Raw genomic sequence first — 21626 nt, 5'->3', positions numbered from 1 at the left:
GCGTGCCTGGTTCAACGTTCCAGTCCCACAACTGCAGCTCATTGTTCTGCGGTTGCTGACACTCAGTTTTTCCTGGGAATCTGGGCAGTAGTTGCCCTAACAATACTTTTTTTGAGGGGTGTGGCAAGAAGTTGACAGGATGTGCTTGTAGATTATTGAGAACATGCTTGCAGTTAAGTAGTAACAAATAAAATCGCTTGTGTTTCTGGGACTCTAAAAAAATCTAATTTTTGAAAAAGGTTTATTTTGTTTATTCGAAAGGCAGAGTGACAGAGAGGGAGATACACAGAGAGAAAGAGATCTGTCTTCCACTGATCCACTCTCTAAATGGCTACCATGGCCTGGGCTGGGCCAGGCAGAAGCCAGGAGCCAGGAACTCCATCTGTGTCTCCCACGTGAGTGGCAGGAGATCAAGGACTTGGGCCATCTTCTGCTTCTTTCCCAAGAGCATTAGCAAGGAGCTGGATTGAAAGTGGAACAGCCAGGGCTCAAACCAGTGCTCCCGTATGGGATGTGGTCTCCCAGTCCAGGTCTTCACCCAGCGCTCCACAATGCCTCCTCCTCCGTAAGTCATGTCTGAGTCTCAGAGCACCCGTTCTTCCCAAAGGCTGCAGACAGCGCGGGCTTCCAGGAGCAGATGCTGTTTCTGGACAGTGTCTCAGCAGCACTTGGATTTTCAATGAATGTTCAGAGCCTGTGCATTCTTCCCCGAGATTAAGATATGACTTCATGCAGCAAGAAGGGGAAACTTGATAGTGTTATTTGGCTGATGGTTTCAAATGTTTAGCTTACTTAATTCAAATGAACTCTCGTGTTTTAAAACCCACACACATATAAATGCACTTCCATGCAAAAGTGGCCCCAAACCAGAGTTAAATGATAAACGTTTTCTCACTAAAAACTTCACCACTGATTTGATAAATGGGAAAAAATCTAGAGGCCAGTGTATCAAATGAAAAAAAAAAAAAAAAAAAGGAGGAATACAGGTTAGTTTATTTTCATCTTAAGGGGGAAAATAAATCAAAGATTCAGACAGGAAAACAAACCAAAAAACATTCCATGAAAACCAGCAAGGCTAAAGCAAGCGTGGAGGAGCCGAGTCTTGTAAACACAACCCCGACGGCATCTGCAGAGGCAGAAACCACCCGACTTCCACTCGGTCAAACTGGAAGCACTTGAGGTGCCTGCAAGATGAGTGACCTCATCTGGAGGCCGATGCCTTTTCTGAAGATCAGTGCCTTTGTGCTGAGCTCCCTAGGCTGACCCCAAAGATGTCCCAACACTCCAAGATGCAAAGAACTTAGAAATAGTCAAAATAAATTGCAATCTAAAATTTAACATTCAGAGACCCTGAGGCAGTAGGGGGGAAATTGGGTTGCATAGCAGTGAATCTACTTTGCAACTTCTAAGGGCTGAAACTTTTTTATTCCTTCAGTAACTTCAGCACATACTTAAAACATAAAGTGCAGAGTGGAGCCAAGGGGGACAGGCCCTGGCCTGTCGGGGGAGGGTGTAGGGGCAAGGCAGGGGCTATGACGGCAGAAGACTCTGAGTTGGTGAGGAAGGCTCTCCTGTCACATCTTGGCTTGGTTGTTTTAAAAAGGGGCTCAACTTTAAAATACTGTTACGTGTTCTGCCATGGGAGGTCCTTGTGACGAGTTAAGAATGATCCAGGTTGTCACAGAGAGCCACCGACTGAAACTCCTGAAGGCAGACTTGACAGCAAGCTTAACAGCCCGGAAGGACAGACTTCAATGTCCTTTGTGTTTGACAGAAATACGATTTCCTACGGTGAAGACGCACTTCCCCCTTCTCTACCACATCCTCCTCAGGGACTGCAGCTCCAGTCCAGAAGTCTCCACACCCCACCTTGAACAATGACACTGCCCAAAGCGTCCTACCCTGACCGTGCCTCTTTACTGGCAGTCAACTCTGAAATAAAACCACAAGATGGATATTCCAATTTCTCCTGCAACAGCCCTTCACCTAGAAGCTTGAAAAGGCTTAGCATCTGATTTTGAAAAATAACAAGAAGTTGCTAATGCTTCAGAATAAAATCTATTTCCTTTTCAGGAGAAAATTTTGCAATTATTTTTATTGTTCATCTGAATGTACTGGGAATTTTTAACTTAGAGAAAGAGTAAAAATAAATTGTTACCTCATTGTACTTAGTTTTTCTTTGCATCTCTCCACCAGCATTATCTAATGCAGCCACAATCATAGTATTACTAAATGGATGAAATTGCATTTAATCATTGGGAGACAGAAAAAAATAACATGGTTATACCTAAGCTTTTAGTGCCCAGACTTTTTTTTTTAGTCCAGGGAAAAACCAGATTTTATAAAATTAAAAATCATTAGAAAAGTTCCTGCAAGCAGCTGGAAAATACGTTTAATAAAGATACATGGGCATTTTACGGACTTGCTTTTAAAAGCTTTTGCTTCAGGGGTCTAATTGCATGCAGTGAGTATACAGAAATCACTTTACTGTTGCCCCCAGGACCTGATTCCCAGTGGACAGAGGTTGCTGCTCAGCTAAAAGAGTACCTGGAGCTGGCACTGGGTGAGGAAAGCTCTGTAGTACATCTGCAAAGCACACAGCCAGCACTGGGGCTTCCCATTTGCTTGCACCTGCAGTGTCTGCAGCTCTAAGCGGGAGCAGAAAAGAGAGAGGGACTGTGATGAGGAGGAGAGGGGACTGAAAGGGCCCAAGTATTTCTGGCTGCATGTTCCAATGCATCCCCAAGGAGAGGAAGTTAGATTTTAACCTGTCTTCACTGATTGCTACTGCTCTGCCCCCGGGAGGCTGGATGCAGACCAGAAGGGGCTGTTTTTCACTTCTGCACTTCGGTAAGACTGCGCTCAAAAGCAAACTGCTGGATCTGTGCCTACACACGTCTCATTTACCAAGGAGTGAGGAATGAAGGTAGCGCCCCAAACCCTACAGAATAACAATGTTAGCTATGCAGGGAAAATTCTAGGTTCTTACGGAAAGAATAAAACACCAGTAATACTATGGAGAACATTTCAAATTATTTTAAAATGCAGCTTACAGGGCGAGGGCCAGGATGGGCCAGGGAACTGATGAAGACTTGAAAACAAATATTTATATCAATTTCACCAAAGAAGCTCACTAAGCAGACTGAGGATAAGCAGAGAGTGTCAGGAAAACCACAGACTTGTGAAGATGAAAACTTTGTCCTTTTGTGAAGCTCCACCCGACATAATTCACTGTCATTTGATCATGTAACCAACAGCACTTTCTGAAAGCTCTCTGTCACACCACGCTTGCTTTGGGCAGAACCTTCTCACCAGGCCAGCACGTGCCAGCCTGGCTGACACTGGTCAGACTTCTGAAGCTCAAAAAGCACTTCTGAAATGCCTGTTGTCTGGTAACAGAGGAACGAGATACGTACAATCCAGTGAGAACTAGGGACAGCAGGACCACGACTTAAAGTCAACATGACCCACAAAACTAGATTAAGCTTTCTTCTACCAGGGCTACCAAATCTTGGAATGTCAAAAAACAAAACAAACAAACAAAGAAATAAAAACCCCATCACCACAACCAACAAAAGGAATATATGTAAGGAACAAGGAGGCTGAAAAACATACAATTACTTAATGCGAACAGGCAACCCAGGAAGGGGTTACTCAACATTCTGACATCAACTTAAATTCAAATAATGCCAGGTCCCAATATGTTCTACAGAAACAGTTCAATTTCTACAAATCAGTTGCTTAGTGCCTCGACCACCATGGTTGTTCTTTAAGAAATTATCTTAGACTAAGCAGAAAAGTTCTACATGTGGAAATGGTAATATTCACTAGATGCCAAAAATAGATGTCGCTTCTTTAGAGTTATTTAATGAAACTTCTAAAATAGAAACTATAATATGCCAGAAGTTAGAAGAAACAAATTATCTAACTTCTTGTGTGTGTGTGTGTATTTCCTGTAGTTCTATATTAGAATGCTACTTCTTTTTTTCAAAAATCTTAAAATTTATTTTTCAATTTATTTGAAAGGCTGAGGGAGGGAGAGCACACAGACAGGTGAAGAGAGATCATCCATCCATCTACTGGTTCCCTGCCCAAATTCCTGTAATGGCCATGGCTGGCCACCAAATTTGTCTTTTTATGGCCTCACTGACAGGAAGAAAAATACAAAGGAAAATATATGTCACACACACACACTGATATATTCACCCAAAACTTTTAAAAAGAAGTTTAAAAAAAAACTCGAAGCAAAAAGCCTTCTCCTCTATGAGATAGCTCTCACTGACATCTGTTTAGCTTTTATTTTGCATGCAGGGAACAGCTCAAATACTGTAAAACTATCAGTGCTGTCGATGTGTGAATTTCTCACTCATGGAGACAATGTTCCAGTATGATAGGAAGAATCACTTGAATTAAAACCACATTGCTATGGCTGTGTTTTGAAAAATTAAAGCAGCAAGTCATGCATGAAGAAGTAATGACTAGCTTAGCCTGGGTGACTCTATACAACATAATCAGTTTCTCCCCTCAACAGAATGAGCTGGAAAATGTGAAGTCCAGAATAGAGTCACAATTTAGATCACCCTTCTTGTTTCTAGCATTGAAGTATGAGGAGAGACACCATGATCCAGTGTAAACAAATGCCCCTGAGTAAAATGCTATAGTTCTATTTACTCAGTTTCAAAGGTTTCTCAAGAACAATGATGGGATCTTCAGAAACCAGCAGTTTCCCAACCTGTAACAGCCTTGTAAGCTGTAACAGTTTTATAGCTTATTTTTTCGTATGCGCACTTGAAAGATTTTAAGGACAAAGATTCCATAGCCGCTTTCACTTAGGAAGAGGGAAATGTGAGGAGACTGTGTAACAGGGCATGTGCAGGAGCCAGCACATTATATGTAACATGGATGTTGAGAACGGTCACAATATAAAGCAATCATCATATCTGCAACATGAAAATTCTATCGGAGCTTATTCATAAACCTTTCTAGCCATTAAACAATCGGTGGAGATGCCAAGGACTACAGATAACTTTCACAACACAGTCCTGAAAAGTCACTGTTACTGAACAAGTGGGAGAGGAAGCGGTCACAGAGCCGTCTATACACGTATGCCAATGTGTATGTACAACTGCGTGTGACGTGTCAAATCGGACAGCGCAGTCTTGAAAAGCTACCGGCTACATACACCCAGAGTGAGGAAGTAAGGAGAAAGCAGTGAAGGCATGCGCACATGTTCCCATATGTGTGCCAAGGTGTCTGTGCAAGTACGGTGGGGAAGAACTGAGATGTCCTCCGGCTCAATCCAGCACTGGCAATGAGCTACCTGCCCCAACCCACCTTTCTTTCTTTACTAGAGACATGCTTAAACAAACAAGATTACTTATAAACACCCCCCACTCCTGCCCAAATATTGCTTGCAACATCTTGCTGTCTTGAATTTTTAATGAATTCTGTTGAGGAAAAACATCGCTTTCCTAGCTTCAGATTTTACTGCTAAAAGTTATGATGATGTGTGGAGGTGGCATCCCTCTTATTACTAAAAACAAATTCAACATGATTTCATGGAAAAAAAAAAAAGAAAGCTTTTCATCTCACAGGCTTCCAGGGAGTTTTCTCATATTGTCACAGTGACTCTGACAAAGTTCATACGGCGAGGACCTGATAGGCAATGGTGAAAGAATAATCACTTTACGTAGGGGAGTCAGCCTTAAGATGGGTCAGAACTTACTCAGAAAGACGAATTGTATTTTAAAAATAGGTGGCCAGATGACCACTTTGATAGTAATGAAGTAATGACTAAACTCACATGTTCTTTTTTTAAAAAAAAGAATGATGTTAGAGTTCTAAAAATAAAACATAATTCCCTATTGTCTACATTCGTTTTATTTAAGCATACAGATTTTTAAAAATGAAACTTCACAGTCAAGGGACAGTGATAATATCTAATGAAAATATTCTGACCATGAAAAAGCATGTATTTGGGTGAACTGTCTATTCCTAGAACATAATCCAGTTGGCCCGTTTAAACCAGAGAAGTCTGAGCAATCTTAATCGTCAAAATATCCTTGGGAAGGTAACAGGAATGTCTTGCTGATGAAAGGCCAGACTAAGAAGTTCACGGGGGAAGGGCGCATGTCCCACAAAGCCCCAGCTCATCCTGCTGCCACTAATCACAGGCAATGATATTAATGACCCAGTGATTAGGAGAGGAGCAGCACTGAAGTGGAAGACATCATCTGAGGCGGGGCTTCCCAGTGACTGATGAATTAGTGTCTGCTCACAGCTTGGAAGCCAATACTGCGCAGGAGAGAAGGGCACTCTTCTGGCATTCGAGTTTAGATGGACATGATGTTTACCTGCTTTGACCACTGACAGACCAGCAGTAACCCCAATCAAGTGCCACTGTCTAAATTTGCCCTGTACAGGAACCTTCTCCTGTTCAGGGCACATGTTCTATATACTCTAAGAATCCAGAGCAATTTTCCACATGTTTGCTTCAATAAAAGAATACTTTCATCTACTGATTTAACATCAGCAAAAAAACAAAACTAGGCTACTTTAACGCAAAGAGCCACTTGTAAAGCACCAACTATCTTTTAAGAACACAGCTTGGCTCCCCTATAATGAGATCAGTTACATTTCTGCCCCAGGTTTTGAACATCCATCAGTCCACTGACCCAACTACCCATGCATTCACCCAACCAAAGTGCAGCACTTGTACTTGGTTAAGGAAATCTGAAGTCTCTTCTTGCCTCTATTTGTATATATTTCTGTTTTTTTTCTTTTCTGTATTTTTAATAACTTTACTACTTAGCAACTTCCTACTGAGGGTCTTGAGGTATTTGCTAATGTTATACAAACTCAAAACAGCATAGTCTTACTGAAGAAATGGAAGTGATAAACAGTAGATGTAACAAGAAAAAGAAAACTCAGATCATCTAACAAACTGCTATCATTGACTACCTTCTGCCAGTGGGCCTTCTTCCTTTCTATACCCTGCAGTATTTTCTGGTTCAACTTTGAGGTCATGTGATTGCAAGCTAGTTATATGTCACACAATGTATGACAGCTGATGACTTATACTGCATGAGCTTCTTACTCTTTGCTATGAATGCTATGCTCAAAATGTAGATGCTGTGGATGTTGGCAGACTGTCTTTACTATTGCTAAGTATCTAATATGCATTTATGTATTCTCTTTACTTTGGCAATGCAGGTGCCATGTATGTTGGGTATATTAGCCTCACTGTTGCTATGTATGCAGTGTATGTGTAGGCAAACTATCTTTACTGTTTCTATGTATGCGATATATATGTGTGTATTCTCTTTACAATCACGATGCAGGTGCGGTGTATGCTGGTGGACTATCTGAACTGTTGTTATACATGCATGACCCAGGAGGAACTGTCATGTACTGACAATGTTGTCCAAAGGGTCTAACAGCCATGGACCGAGTTTTGCCTCTTACATTTCATGGTTGTGTGTACTGTATTAACCACTCATGCTAACTTTTGGTTTTTTCACAGCAGTAAAAATTGCTCTCTCACCTGTGTTTCTAGACTTGAAAGTGAGATAAGAGTACGTGAAGGCCATAACACTTCCCTAAGTGTTCAAACACCCAGCTCGAGATGCTGGAATTTAGGGGAAAATGTGTGACTCTTAAGAACTATATAAATAAATTTTCTCAAAGTAATCTTTTTTATGCCTGTCTATGCCTCTGGGCTATTTTTTTAAGTGTTTTATTTGGCTTTAAATTTTTATCTTCGTGATGAATATTTAAAGGCTGTTAAGAAAGAACTTGTCCTCTTTTATGCTTGTACTAGGTCTCCAGGATTGTTCAATTATTTATAAATCTAAGTGAACCTTTAAAAAGCTATAAATATAGGGGTTAGAGATATTAAGATGCATTTTATGAAATAATAAAGGCAGTTTTATTCTGGGCAATTCCTAAATCATCCTTTTTTTCCTAAGTAATCTCCTTCATTTCTCATCTGCTCTTACATCTACTCTGCGTAGATGGCTTTTCAGCTTTCTCCTTCTTCGGCAATTCCTCCTGAAGAACCAGAGTCATCCTGCCCTTTCCTTGGGTTTTTGGTGAGTAAGGAATGGCACTCCCAGGATTATCTGTCAAGCGTTAGATGGGATAAGCTGTCAGCATTGCCTAAGATGACACCGTTCAATGTAAACAGTCTCCATCCTCAATAACCTTATGCTCTTACAGGCCCCAATGGCCTGGGACAGATATCTCTATGGTCCTAACTCCATTAGACCTGAGAGCCATAAAGAAGTTTCTCAGCATACCCTCAAGCTAGGTGTAAGCTTAGGCTTCATTCCTATTAAATTCAGCAAGGAGCCTTACTGTTACACTCTGGGAAAGCTTTCTAGATAGCCAGGAAAGAGAGTCCACATTATGTTAAAATAACAGAAACAATGCTTATAATGATCAATTAATGGATTGATGTACTTTCCCAGCCAGCCTTGGCAACAGGAAAACTCTGACACATTTTCTTTCTTGGGAAGAATATTTATACTATGTTAGGCTGCTGCTGAAGGTATCAATAAAAACACAGTATTCTGTTGGTATAAAAGGGAACTGAGAAAACGTCCTGGCAAGGCTGGGGAAGTGGGAAAAATGTTTGCATGCATCTGAAAATTCCTCCCCTGTCTCTCTTGGGTCTCATAAAGGATCAGCTAACAAACAAGTATGGGCGATTCTAGGAACAAAAGGATCCATAAATGCGTGTTTCTTGGTAAAAGCAGCCCAGGGACAAAGGAACCTTTATAACACTCAAAGACGACCAAGAAGGCCGATCTTAGAATGAAGTTATGCAGCATCACTGAAACCTGTAAACTCTGGCATTTCATTAAACGACAGGATTTCGAATCAAGGGTGGTTGTTGGCCATCTTCTCATTGCCTCCAGCTTACAGCACAGCACAGGTGCGTCCCACCTTCCATCTCACACCACTCTGTGCTCCAAAGTTAACTTTAGTGGTCCAGTCTGGTGCAAAGCATGAAGTGCAAGCATGTGATATGCCTCACTCCATTTCAACACCAATCAACTCCATGGGGCAGGTGCAAGCATCACCCCACAGAGGTTAAGTTGCTGCTGATGGAGACTCGGGAGCTCAGAACTGGAGTGCGTGTTTGGCACAGTAGTTAAGACAGGGTTAGGGAGGGCGCCATCCCATATTAGAGTCCCTGGGTTTTAGTCTGGCTCTGCTTTTGACTCTTGTAGATTCTATCACAAAAATGACCATGGTGGATAAAATTAAAAAATTGTGTTTAAATGCTTGAACTTAGCAATTATGTGCAAGGTATCAAACATAAGCTCCCACCTCTAAGTGAAAAAGACAGAAGTAACCTGTCCATGTTGTTATATTGCTAAACTTGATCAGTTTTAGTGATGGAAATTTGGCTTTTGCTATATTTAGCATATATGAACAGTTCACCTAATAAAGCATATCATCCACTTGTAGAGGTCATACATCCTTAGATATTCTAAAACTTAACTACACAGAAACAGACACTTAAAAGAACCCATAACAATTTTGCTAGGGAAAGATTATAGTACATTCCATATATTTTAGTATCATTTGCCATACCTACTCTCCAGAAATAAGTAAATCAAAAAACAGAAAAGAAAAACAGAAGAAAAACACATATGCTCAACAAAATGTAGAATCTACTGTTTTGTTTTGCTTCTTAAAGAATATTGTTTTACTATATATATGCGAGTATTTTACTTTGTGGTTTTGCTCAGTAGAATTATACGCCCCCAAAAATAGCAAAGTTGTCTGTGAAGTCTTCCAGTTTTACAGGTTCTTATTAAAAAAAAAACAAAAAAACAAAAAAACAAAAAACATTTAGACAACTAAATCAACAGGGGAGCCTAAGAAATGGTAACTCCTCTAGATTCATGGCTTCTCAAGAGTTTGCTAAGGCATGGAAAGTGAGGGATGCCTCCAAAAATGATCACTATGACCCCAGGCTGTGCACTGTATAGAACAACTTTAATTAAACAGTATTTGGAAATACTATGCCACAAGATCATGTCCTAGCTACAAACCTGGAACAAAATAATGCAAAACCCATAGGCTGAAACTGGAAGATGCTCTGTGAATGTAGCTTTCTTCGTTTGATACTCTGCTGTGGCCACTACACTCACAAAGTATTGATACAACGGCATTCATTTTCCATCTATTCCTGACTCATAATCTTGGTGGTGTCACTGAAGCTAATGTTTGGTAATCAACCCAATGGAGCCTTCAGCATAGAAGCTAAGTGCCAGTGCACCACCTGTTGACCTACCCAGCTCTAGGTTGTCACCACCAAAATGAAACTAAATCAAGCACAGAAAGAGCCTCAAAGACAACACTGCGGATGGATGCTGGAGACACAGGGATGCTTTCCCAGCGTTAACTGGAATATCTACCACGTCTAAGACAGGCTTGCCTGGGTCAAGTCCTGGCTGTTCCACTTCCAATCCAGCTCTCTGCTACGGCTTGGAAAATCAGTGGAAGATGGCCCAAGTCCTTGGGCCCCTGCACCCATGTGGGAGACACAGAAGAAACTCCAGGCTCTTGGCTTCAGATTGGTTAAGCTCCAGCTGTTGTGGCCATTTGGGGAGTGAACCAGAGGATGGCAGACTCCTCTCTCTCTCACTCTGCCTCTCTGTGACTCTGCCTTTCAAATGAATATAAATCTTAAAAAAAAAAAAAAAAAAAAAAAAAAAAAGACAGCTTGCCTTGGAAATGGGCAATCTCAGAACAAACAGGTGCTTCATAAACATTTAAACATTTTTGAAGACATAAAAACAATGACTATCAGGTATGCAAAACATTGTCCATGGATTTGAGAGGATCAATGATCTGAATAAAATGCAGAACAGGAGGCTTTCCGACCAAATGATCATTAACATCCTTACCTTCGTTCCTGTCAAGATTGGGAGATTTTATTATGCAAATTAGGCCCAAGGCTAATTACTGAAATAGGTCACTTGAAAAAGTCAATTCTAAACACGAAGAAAACCCATTTGTATCATTTTGCCACATGTCAAAGCAAATAATCATCTATGGGAAGGATTAATGAGGTTGCCTATCGTTGTGTCATGTTATTTCCTAAGGGATTTTACAAGCTTCTTGGTAGGTTTAAAAATACACTTGCAATTAAAAATTAATATTTACTTCTAAAACTCAAAAGTATGAAGACCACCTTTCAAGTCAGGTAGCACGACAAACCAGAATTCACAGCACATTCTGTCCATTTCGGCTGGAGAAGAACCACACAACACGTGGTCCTTCATTGGATGCGCACGTACAGCCACAACGGGCTGGAGCCAGCAGACTGCGTCATGAGCCGGAACACCACCAACAGTGAAATATTCTGGAGATGGAAATCAAAGCTCTGAGGAATGCTGACTTTTCCAATAGCAGTAGAATCAGAAACTAGGACGGGCTCCTGGCCTGATATGTCTGAAACGCTGCTCATCTAGGGAATTACCCAACACCATGTGCAGTCTGCTTGGATGACTCCCCACTGGAGTAGATAGAGAACCACTCCAAACCATCATTCCTCTTCTTCCTTCTCTTGGAAATGAACCAGCACAGAGTAGCAATTAACTTAATAATCAGTTCAGTGGTAAAGGTGCTTATCAACTAGACACAAAGATTCGGAGCTAAGTATTTGTAGTGTACCTCACAGCAACTCACATGTCAATACAATTCACTGTATGCAGTAAACCAGTGCTTTGACGTGTTAGAAATACACCGTGAATCTGAGTGCTTCCCACAATGCTACCTCACACTATTTTGTGAATGTACTGCCTTCCAACATTGTCCTCTCCTTCTCACAACAAGACAGGATAGACTGTGACACTGTGTATGGGTGTGTGTTTGATATGGAAATCAGTGACTTTTACAAATCCCTTAATTGTTTTGGTGCCTTGGGATTCATGAAGAAGTAATGCAAAGTCAACATTAATCTTTAAAACTCTTTAAAAATTTGCTCATCTCATTTCCCATTTGTTTTCAAGGGAAATTTGTATGGCTATGAGCTTTGCCACAGGCATGGTTAAGAATCTGGCTTCTAGAGGCTTCCAATATCTTAAACACCTTCCTATGCCCATGGTGCGGTGGATTCCCTTCAACTCCCCGGACTTCCTGGCAAACAGCTGAGCCCTGAGCACTTGACCCAGCCCTGGGACGGCCTCCCACCCAGCAGCACTCAAACAGCCCCTTGTTGTTTCAAGCATGAAATCCTCAACTGCATTTGAAGATTCCTTCATCCAGGTTACCGTGAGCTTCTGCATGTAAATCGTAACTCTACACTTGATCTTAGCCAAAAGGCTGAGAAGCGACATGTAAATTGTAACTCTAAGATGAGTTTTGGAGGACAGAGCAGCTCAGTTACCTTCAGTGAGCCCAGTTAATGCTGTACAATAAACTTCCCCAAAAAATAAGAAGAAACGCCATTATGGTATAGATTAATATAATAATTATAAGTTAAACTGTACTGCTAAACACAGGTCTCTTGTGCAATGACAAAGAGTAGTAATTAAATGCTGACTACACTAGGCAAATAGATGTTGGTAAATCATTCATTAACCTGAATTTCTTTCAAATTATTTCAGAATTAAGGCTAACCCTTCATGTTTGCTGAAATCCTACTTGGATTCCATGGACTCCAGAATTTACAGTCATCTGGATGAGGTCACCAGTGAGAGAGAGAGCAGACAAGCTGTTTGGGTCTCTTGGCTTCCCTGCGTGCGAAGGCCAACCTGTGGAATGGGGCTGCAGCCACAGTTTGGGGAACAGCCATTCACCAGCACCAGACATTCCAATTTCAGTGCACCCACTCTACAGGCACCCCAGCTTTTTCCTCCTATCCCACCCAGCGGCAATAGCTGTCTTAATTCAGCAGAGGTCAGGTTTGGGTCCTATAAATGTCAAACTAATCCTAAGTGTGCATCAAAAAAACTCTTAGTTAAAAAGTCTTTAAAAAGAAAACACTGTTAGGCTTCCAAAAGCTTAAAGTCTTCATTTGTCTTACTTCATAACTTTTATATTTTCAAAGATTGCCGTATTATTTTGTACACTTTACCACCCCATCTGCTGCGTTTCATCTTAGAATGTTTTCATTTTTGTTTTATGATAATTATTCCCTTAAATACATAAGCTACCATTTCTTTCTTTCTTTTAGTAAGCTACTCCATAAATATTAAGTTGGCTTTAAAAGTCAGTTTCAGGGGCCAGCACTGTGGCACAGTGGGTCACACTACTACTTGTGATGCTGGCGTCCCCTATCAGAGCGCCAGTTCAAGTCTGGGCTTCTCTGCCTCTGATGTAGCTCCCTGCTAATGCACCTGGGAAAGCAGCAGAGAATGGCCCAAGTACTCAGGTCCCTGCTGTCCATGTGGGACACCTGCATGGAGTTCTGGGTCCCTGGCTTTGGCCTGGACCAGCCCTGATTATTGTGGTCACTTGGGGAGTGAACCAGTGGATGGAAGATTTCTCTCTCCATTTCTCCCTTTTTCTGTCACCTTGCCTTTCAAAATAGATGAAATACTTAATAAAAATAGGTTTTCAGACTCTCTGCTGTTTTACATCAACAGACAATATAGCTAGGTGTCTACAACCACCTTTGTTTTTATCGTTAATGTATTTTAAAGTATTATTACAGAGAACTAGGTAAGTATTCAGTGAATTATTGACTCTGCTTAAAAAAAGCGGACTGAAAAAGCCAGATTTGCAATCTGATCACTTAGAGGTAGAGGAGCCAGGCCAGCAGACAGCAGTTCCCTAATGAGCTGAAGTCTATGGAAATAAATGGAGAACTCAGGTATGAGTAAAACTGGAAACCAAAGAAATTAAGAAGCCGCTTTCACTGCTTGGATGATGCCAACAGCTCTCTCAGTCTCCCAGCCTTCACTGACAAGGCCCAGGGCCCTGGGGATGATCCTAGCGTGGCACCAACATGTGATTACCACTAGCAGGCATCTATGCTGGGCCTGAGTATCACTGGCCTTCACTGCCCTAAGAGTTAGCTTTAAATACTACCCAATGGCTATAGATCATCCGGTCCTGAAACAATGTACCAAATTATTACATGGCTTGGTGGAGGGGAATTCATGGAACAAACCCAAGTTTTATCTTCTTCTGACTCTGGTTTTAACTGATCGCATACAGTGGTGCTTTGCCTGGAACCCCCATCCCTCCAACCCATGGGCTCCATCTTCTCTGGATTGGTAGGTAACTTTACGAGGCCAACGCACCATTACCATCTTACTCACTGTTGAACCCTGCCACTGAAGCACAGCTCTGACATAGAATCCACACTCGGTGGGTGGAAGGATGGATGGATGGATGGATGGACGGATGGACGGACGGATGGAGAGAAAAGGCATTGCTCAAGATTCACCTGTCAAAATCTCACCAATGGTCCTTAAAAATGGTTTTGTTGGCAGAGATGCTAAGCATATTCATACAATCCATTAATTTCAATACTATAAGAATTCTTAAGAGTTTTTTTCCCCCTTTGGGTATTTATATTTAATTAACTGTTAGTACAGGGTCCCTAAATCAATCAAGATTTCTTTGAACAACAAAAAAAATGGGCAATTTTTCAGCACAGATTCTTTCCACAATAATTTAAAATAAACAAAAAACATACAAACCTATTTAGCTTTAATGTCTATAAAATAAACAGATTGATACTTACATATAATGTAGTAATCCTTGTTCTTCTGAAATTCCAGACCCCAGAGGTTAGGGCTGAACTCCTGGAACTTGATGGTGAACTTTACATCTTGATCTGGTTTGGCACAGTTGAGGAGAGGGGTGTTTTCCTTCTTAATAGTGCATCTGTCTGCTTGGTCTTTATCAACCATATAAACTTTATAATATTCATACTGGCCAACAGCTTTAGAGTCCACTTTGGGGCATATAATATCCAATTTGTCTCCTATCTGTGGATATAGTACCAGTCCTTGTCCAGGTAGAAATCTAAAAGCATAAAAAGAAAGTGCCATTGAGTTGATAAAAATTCACGGTGCCAATGATAGTCACAAATCAGTCAAACAGCACCAACATTCCCAACCACAACTGTTCAAGTCCACGCTTTTATTTACCAAAAGTCTCTTGGTTCAGGAATGTATTCAGGAATTAGGCTTTTAAGAAAGAAAGAAGCTGCTCTCCTCCCTCCAGGCAATAGGATCAGGCAACCTGCTGACATTTCTTTTCCGCCCCCTCGCTTGTAATATTTCAGTACTCCTTTGTGTAACTTTACAATGACTTTTCCTCCATGGTGAGTCAGACCTTCCCACCTGTTTGTTATTTTTTAACCATTGGCAGCTTTAGTTTATTGGGCATGCCACAGAGAGATCTTGTCAATTCCAGGGAACAGGGGATGCACTAATAATATGTTGTTGTCCTGTTAGTTTCCATTTGCTGTGGATGTTAATTAACAGACAAGTTTCATCAAGAATGTTTCGAATTACTTATCATAATTAGTCAGTCACTGATCAAACAATGGGTTTTTTATTACGATGAACAAAAGAAATGTCTTACAAACCCATAAAGGATAACCAGAAATAATTAGTCGTAATATTGATTCAGCTGCAAACGAAGAGTCCTCTACTTGCAGGGACAACAGCTACTGTCCTTGCTCTACAAGTCTACCTCTTCCCCCTCCCTTGAGATGTATTTGCTCCAATTAATTCTTAGAAGCAAATCTGTGGAACTGAAGACTACTGATACAATATCCCCGTAAAGCTTACAACCCAAAGCTCCCCTTCTCCTTTTCTTCCTTGCTGGCCATGCTGCTGGAAGATCTATCTTAATGGGGAGTTTCTCTGAGAAACTGAAACAAGAGCTTGCTAATGAACATCCTTCTAGGAGTGCTAACACTAACGACACACTCAGAAACCCCAGCTCCTCCGTAAGCAGCCAAGCCTGCAGCCTCATTAAAATATTAAAGCCCTAGAACAAAGCACCCTCTCTGAATACTTCCAACCCAAGGCTTTATTTCACCAGGGAAGCCCACCAGCCGTGAGGACTGCAGGCTCCTAATTCACTCAGTGAGAGAAAGACAGGGGGACGGGCACCCCCATTTTCGAATCCATACTGAGGTAAGAGCTTATGGCTTATGCTAATGAATGGGATTAATTTTCTGAAAAGTGCACGAGAGTGGTTATGAAGCAGCACAAAGCATAACAGAAATTATATCATAGATTCATGTTGAAAGCCAATATTCCCTGTGGTTCTGCCACTCTCTGGGGAATGTTATCCAACAACTCCACAGAAAGGGTGTCTCTCCCCCCACCCTTTTTCAAGCAAGATACAACATCCATTCACAAAGAAGTGGTGAACAGGGGGAATCATCTAGCATAAAATCTTTCTTTGAAGCAGAACTCAAAGTGTGTATTTTAAAATAATGACAAACTTGAAACATTTATGTGTGTCCTGTTGAATTCTCTAGAACTTCCGACAAGTGCCAGTCATGGCTTATTCAATGGCAGCTTCTCTGTGACCTTTCTGGCCGCAGTTTTCTGGAGAGAGACTCCCAAAGTTCACCTCCAGGGGATCTGAACGTCTTCACCAAGGCATCTGCTCAACCTCCTAAACGTCAAACCTTCTTCTCTGTGGGCAACTGTCAACTCAATGTGTAGAACATGCGGTACCACAACGTCTGGACAAGGCTCTTGGACTTCTGTGACTGCGCCTTCCCCACCCACAGTGACCCTGATAAGTCCCTGGGGTTGAACACCAGCGGTGAGATGTGAGATGCATGGCACGAACTAACTGCCTGGAGCATCAAGCCACTCAACTTCCTGACACTTCCGTTTTCTCGTGTCTTATTCCTTGGCCTTTTTAGGAAATCGGTGCATAGACGATCCAGGGGCCAATTCCTGCCCAAACATTTTCCATCCTGTGTCTGCTTTCCAAGCTGGCACAGAGCAACGTGGTAGCACCCATATTGCAAAAAGCGCTCCTAAATTACACCACAAGGCTGGGGCCCGGATGTCTGCACCTCCCTCATCTGTTGGCTCTTTTGGCAAGGCAGCTTTTACTGTCCATCGACCTCCTTGGAGGCTTCCCAGGCTTCAGAGTTCAGGATCCTGACCAAGCCAGATGTACCCATTTCCTTGCTCATCCATTGGGCTCTCCGGAGAAGATGCATCCTAGCCTTTCCCAAGCTGTGTGCTTTCTCTTCGGGGCTTACACCCTCCACAGCACCCACTATGCCTACAAAGCAGCTAACAGAGCTTGCTCTTCATGTAAAATGCTTCCAAGATCCTATTTCCTTCATAAAGACATTTAAAAGCTTTTAATTTGTTTGAGAGACAGACAGAAAGATAGGGAGGGAAAAAGAGAGACAGAGATAGCTCTCCCGTCACTGGTTCACTTTCTAAATGCCTGCAGTATCCACAGCTGCTTCTATCCAAAGTCTGCTTCTTTATAAAAATCAATACAAATGGATCCAATCCAATCAATACAAATGGGTGATTTACAGGTTTACTTTATATATATGTGTGTGTGTGTATAGTTAGCACACAAGTCACTTTAACTGACGAGATCACTGTTTCCCTGTGGACAGAATGTGGCTGAGCCCAGAGCCACAGTCTCTCGTCCAGGCCAACAGTGCATGCAGCCTTCACTACACTGACCGCCAGCAATTTGCAACGTATCTCCCTGAGGGCAGAGGGGTTTCCTGTGTGTCTGAGTCAAACCTAAATGCCCAAGGGGCTGACACATGTTAGATGCTCAATAAATAATGTGTTTGTTGGGGAGGGGGGACCTACGAATGAAGCTACCATTTTCACAAATATAAGTCACATTAAGGGTCACCAGCTCGGTGCAGATCACAGGCGTGACAGGAATTTTGAGTACTTAGGGTTGGAGGCCAGGGTGTGCTGGGAGCAGAGATGAGGTTTCCAGAGGACACCACCCAGCTTCTGCAGACCAAGGAGCTAAGCGGAGGGAGTGTCTGCCTCCTTTGTTTTTTAAAGATTTACTTATTTAATTGAAAAGCACAGTTACAGAGAGAAAGAGGGAGGGAGGGACAGGAAAGATTGATCTTCCATCTGCAGGTGCACTCCCCAGATGGTTGCAATGGCCAAGGAAGGGCCAGGCTAAAGCCAGGAGTTTCATCAGGGTCTCCCACGTGCATGGTAGGGGCCCAAGAACTTGGGCCAACACCTGCTGCTTTTCCCAGGTCATTAGCAGGGAGATGGGTCAAAAGTGGAGCAGCCAGGACTTGAACCAATGTGCATTTGGAATGCTGGTGTTACAGACCATGCCTTTACCCTCCATACCACAACGCTGGCCCCTGACTCTTTCCTTTTTAAAGAACTTCTTGGTATCAACAGCCTTCTACAATCTCACCCTGCTTAAAATGCAAGGCAATTAACCACTTGCAGAACCACTAATCACAACACGGCTGCTCTTGAGCAGTCACTGGCTAAGCCCTGATCAAAGCACCTTCCATCACGTTATCTTCATTTAAGCATAACACACACACCTCACAAGCAAAACAAAGCTACACTGGGGCCCGATGTCAACGACAGGAAAAGCCCCTTCCCTGCACACTTTCAGTTCTCACTGCATCACATTAAAGTATAAACCTCGCTTTGTGCAACACGTGTTTCTCTAAATCAAGCTTAACAAAGATACGGCATGAAGTGAAGGAAAATCAAGAGAAAGCCAATACACAGGCAGGCTGGTGAGAGCCACAGGGAAGCCAGCTGCTTCTGACATGGTCGTCTGAGACCACAGCCCATGGCAGGGCCACCTGGTATCCACGCCTTGCCCCAGGAGGCCAAGAACCCAAAAGATGGGGAGGAAACAGGCCAACTACACTTTAAGCTGTGTTTTACAAGGAGAGCTACAGATGGACTCCACACAGTTTATGCAAATAGAAGGTGGTATATGAAAAGTCAGTAATACCATTTTTTAAACGAAACACAATGAGTCCTATATGTTATAAACAAGTCAGTAAACAGAGTTCTGTTTTTGAAACAGAGTAGATACTTATATTACTACTTTGAGATTGCTTAGAGACTGTAAGTCAGACAGCATAGCATATACATGTCCTGAATATTTTGTAATACTCAATACAGTTACCCTATGTTGACTTTGAAAGTGTTTTAAAAGCACAATAATGATGATAACCGGCTCCTGATGGATGTCAAACATAGATTTCTGGGTGTTGAAGTGATGTTCATCTTGCAACCCAAGAGAGCACAGGACCAGCCTCTGTGCTTACAACCCACATCACACCTGGGAGGTGTTCTTGGTAAACCTCACGCCAACAAAACACAGAAGTGTTCTTTGGTGAAATCTGCTGGTCTGTAACCCAAAACGAAAAGCAAAGACAACAAGGCTTCAGGTCCTAGAGAGGAGGGAGAACATAGCCAGCCAGCCATGTTGCTCTCCGGATGGGCTCTTCCAGGTCAGAACCAACACACTCCGCAGTCTTCTGGGAGGGGGAAGCTGTTCAGCACCCATGACTGCCTCCCCGGCAACGGTGCCTATCCCTGGGAGCCTGGGAAGATGTTATGGGGGGAGAGGGCCACACTGAATAGAAACCGGCAACTCCTGTGGTTTTTCCCAATTAATCATTCTCAAGCAAGACAATAGATGTCATGACTTTGAATCAGATATGCAGACAATAGAATGTGGAAAAAACCAGGCACTCTGCAGCAGGGTGGCCAAAGCTAACACGCCTGCAGTGAAATGATTTGATATTATGATCTATTTTTTACTCTTGGACTACCTATCAAATTTTGTCCATGACTCCAATACTTTCATGTGGAACACTGTGTATAATTCAAATAATCTAAATGAGACATTAGGATTTAGTAATCTAAATTAAATCTCTAATAAATTCGACATTTCGACTTCACAATCCTAACTGTAAAAACCTTTACAGTTATTATGCAAGAAAACATTCTTAATGTTAATAGACTAGAACACAGCAGAGTTAGTGAAGAATTTAGCAAGAAGTTCTCATCCCCACTGGGAGTTCGGGGGGCCACACGTCAAATCTGCATTATTCTGCCAGCCAGTAGGGTGCTACCACTGCTCGCCCGTGCCTGGGAATCAGACGGGGACCGTGGCTGCCGTATCTGTTTCTAAACTTTGCCCAGCATAATAGTAAGACTGGTGGGCAGCCAATACTGGATATGTTTTGTGGTAATTGTTTAGTGACCCCCCCAAAGTGCACCCTCCTCTCTTGCCAACAGATGCTGCCCTTTCCTGGCTCCTCTTTCCTGCTTTGCCCACTCCTGTATGCTCCTGACCAACCACACGTGCCCCGGGACACACCCTCCACGACTTAAAGCAGGTTCCTTCAGCTTGGCCAGAACAGGTAGGTTAATGTAGAACACCCAAACCCCAGACCACCACTCCCTGCTGCAGTCTGCAAAATCCATGGTGAAAGGAAGTGACCTGCTGCTTTTCCCAAGGGAAGCAACGGGGGTGGACGGGGACACAACCAAGAATGCGCCCAAGTCTCCACACAAACACGGGCAAGTGAAAGTGTCAGTAATCGAATGCAAACGTCAAGCTGATACAGACAGATCAGAACGAAAAGATACAGACCACTGTCTGTATCAACAACCAGTGTCTGTGTCCAAACAAAGACCAGGGTCAGGCAAAGCCCCTCCAGACAGACCCGAGGAAGGCGCGTCTCGGAAATGCTGTGTAAGCGCTTCTGTTGACAAAGTGTCAGGTCATGCAGAGCCACTGCTACCCAATACTGCGCATACAAAACCTGCAGGAGTGAAATATTTACTACTGCTGCATCAGTTGTGCAGGTATCCTGTGCCTGAGACACAGGGCCAGGTTACTCATGGACCAGCACAAGGTGAGTTCTGCCATTTGCGCTGGTGCATGGGACATGAAACGGGGGTGGGGTAGGGAGCTGAGTGGGAGACCTGTGCAGGAAGTCTCTCTCTCTCTCTCTCTCTCTCTCTGCAGCAAACTGCCAAGCAAAGGAAGCACTGAGTGAATACACATTACTTTTCCACAGAGAATTAATTTGCTTTTGCCTTTCATTTCAGAATTAATCCTCAGAGCACAGTCATGCGACGCATAATGACGTTTCAGTTCATGATGGACTGCACATTGGACAGTGGTCTCATAAGGTCTGATCACATCACTCAGTGACATTGTAGGCAGCTCCGTCTGTGTGCATCCACTCTGATGGTCGCACAACCATGAAATCACTGACGCATCTCCCAGAATGTGTCCCTGTTGCTGAGTGATGCATGACTGTACACAATAACTAAGTAGATGGCTAATCTCAATTGAAAACAGACACATGTAAAAAAACACACGGTGGTATGTCACCCTGCTCGTGTTACTGACAGCAGCAACAGGCCTGTGTAGCTTGCTCTCCAACTGCAACTGCTCTGGGCTACCAGACGGAGGTCTAGGAGAATTTTTTTTTTCCTTTCTTTCAAAATTCTCTGCAATAAGCATTCAAAGCTTGTGAGCAGACTGGAATTTTTTTTTTTAAATGTATAGCTTTAGAAAAAACTGTACCATTTTCTTGAAGTAGCTCTCATAAATCAGACTTTAAAAAGAAGCATTTAGGGGCTGGTGCTGTGGCACAGTGGGTTAATCCTCTG

At 42.6% G+C, this 21626-nt stretch overlaps 1 protein-coding gene across 1 annotated transcript in view; it reads right to left on the bottom strand.

Annotated features, from left to right (window-relative positions):
- Positions 1-21626, bottom strand: part of EFNB2 (ephrin B2) — a 43398-nt gene that overhangs the window by 6598 nt on the left and 15174 nt on the right. Inside the window, exon 2 of the mRNA XM_070048582.1 lies at positions 14714-14997. Within this exon, the coding sequence (XP_069904683.1) occupies positions 14714-14997 (284 nt within the window). The remainder of the gene's footprint in view (positions 1-14713; positions 14998-21626) is intronic.

The sequence above is a fragment of the Oryctolagus cuniculus genome, chromosome 9 (genome assembly GCF_964237555.1).
Source record: "Oryctolagus cuniculus chromosome 9, mOryCun1.1, whole genome shotgun sequence".
Lineage (NCBI taxonomy): Eukaryota > Metazoa > Chordata > Mammalia > Lagomorpha > Leporidae > Oryctolagus > Oryctolagus cuniculus.
Note: the sequence above shows the minus strand (reverse complement) of the source record. Positions and strands in the feature narration are given on the sequence as shown.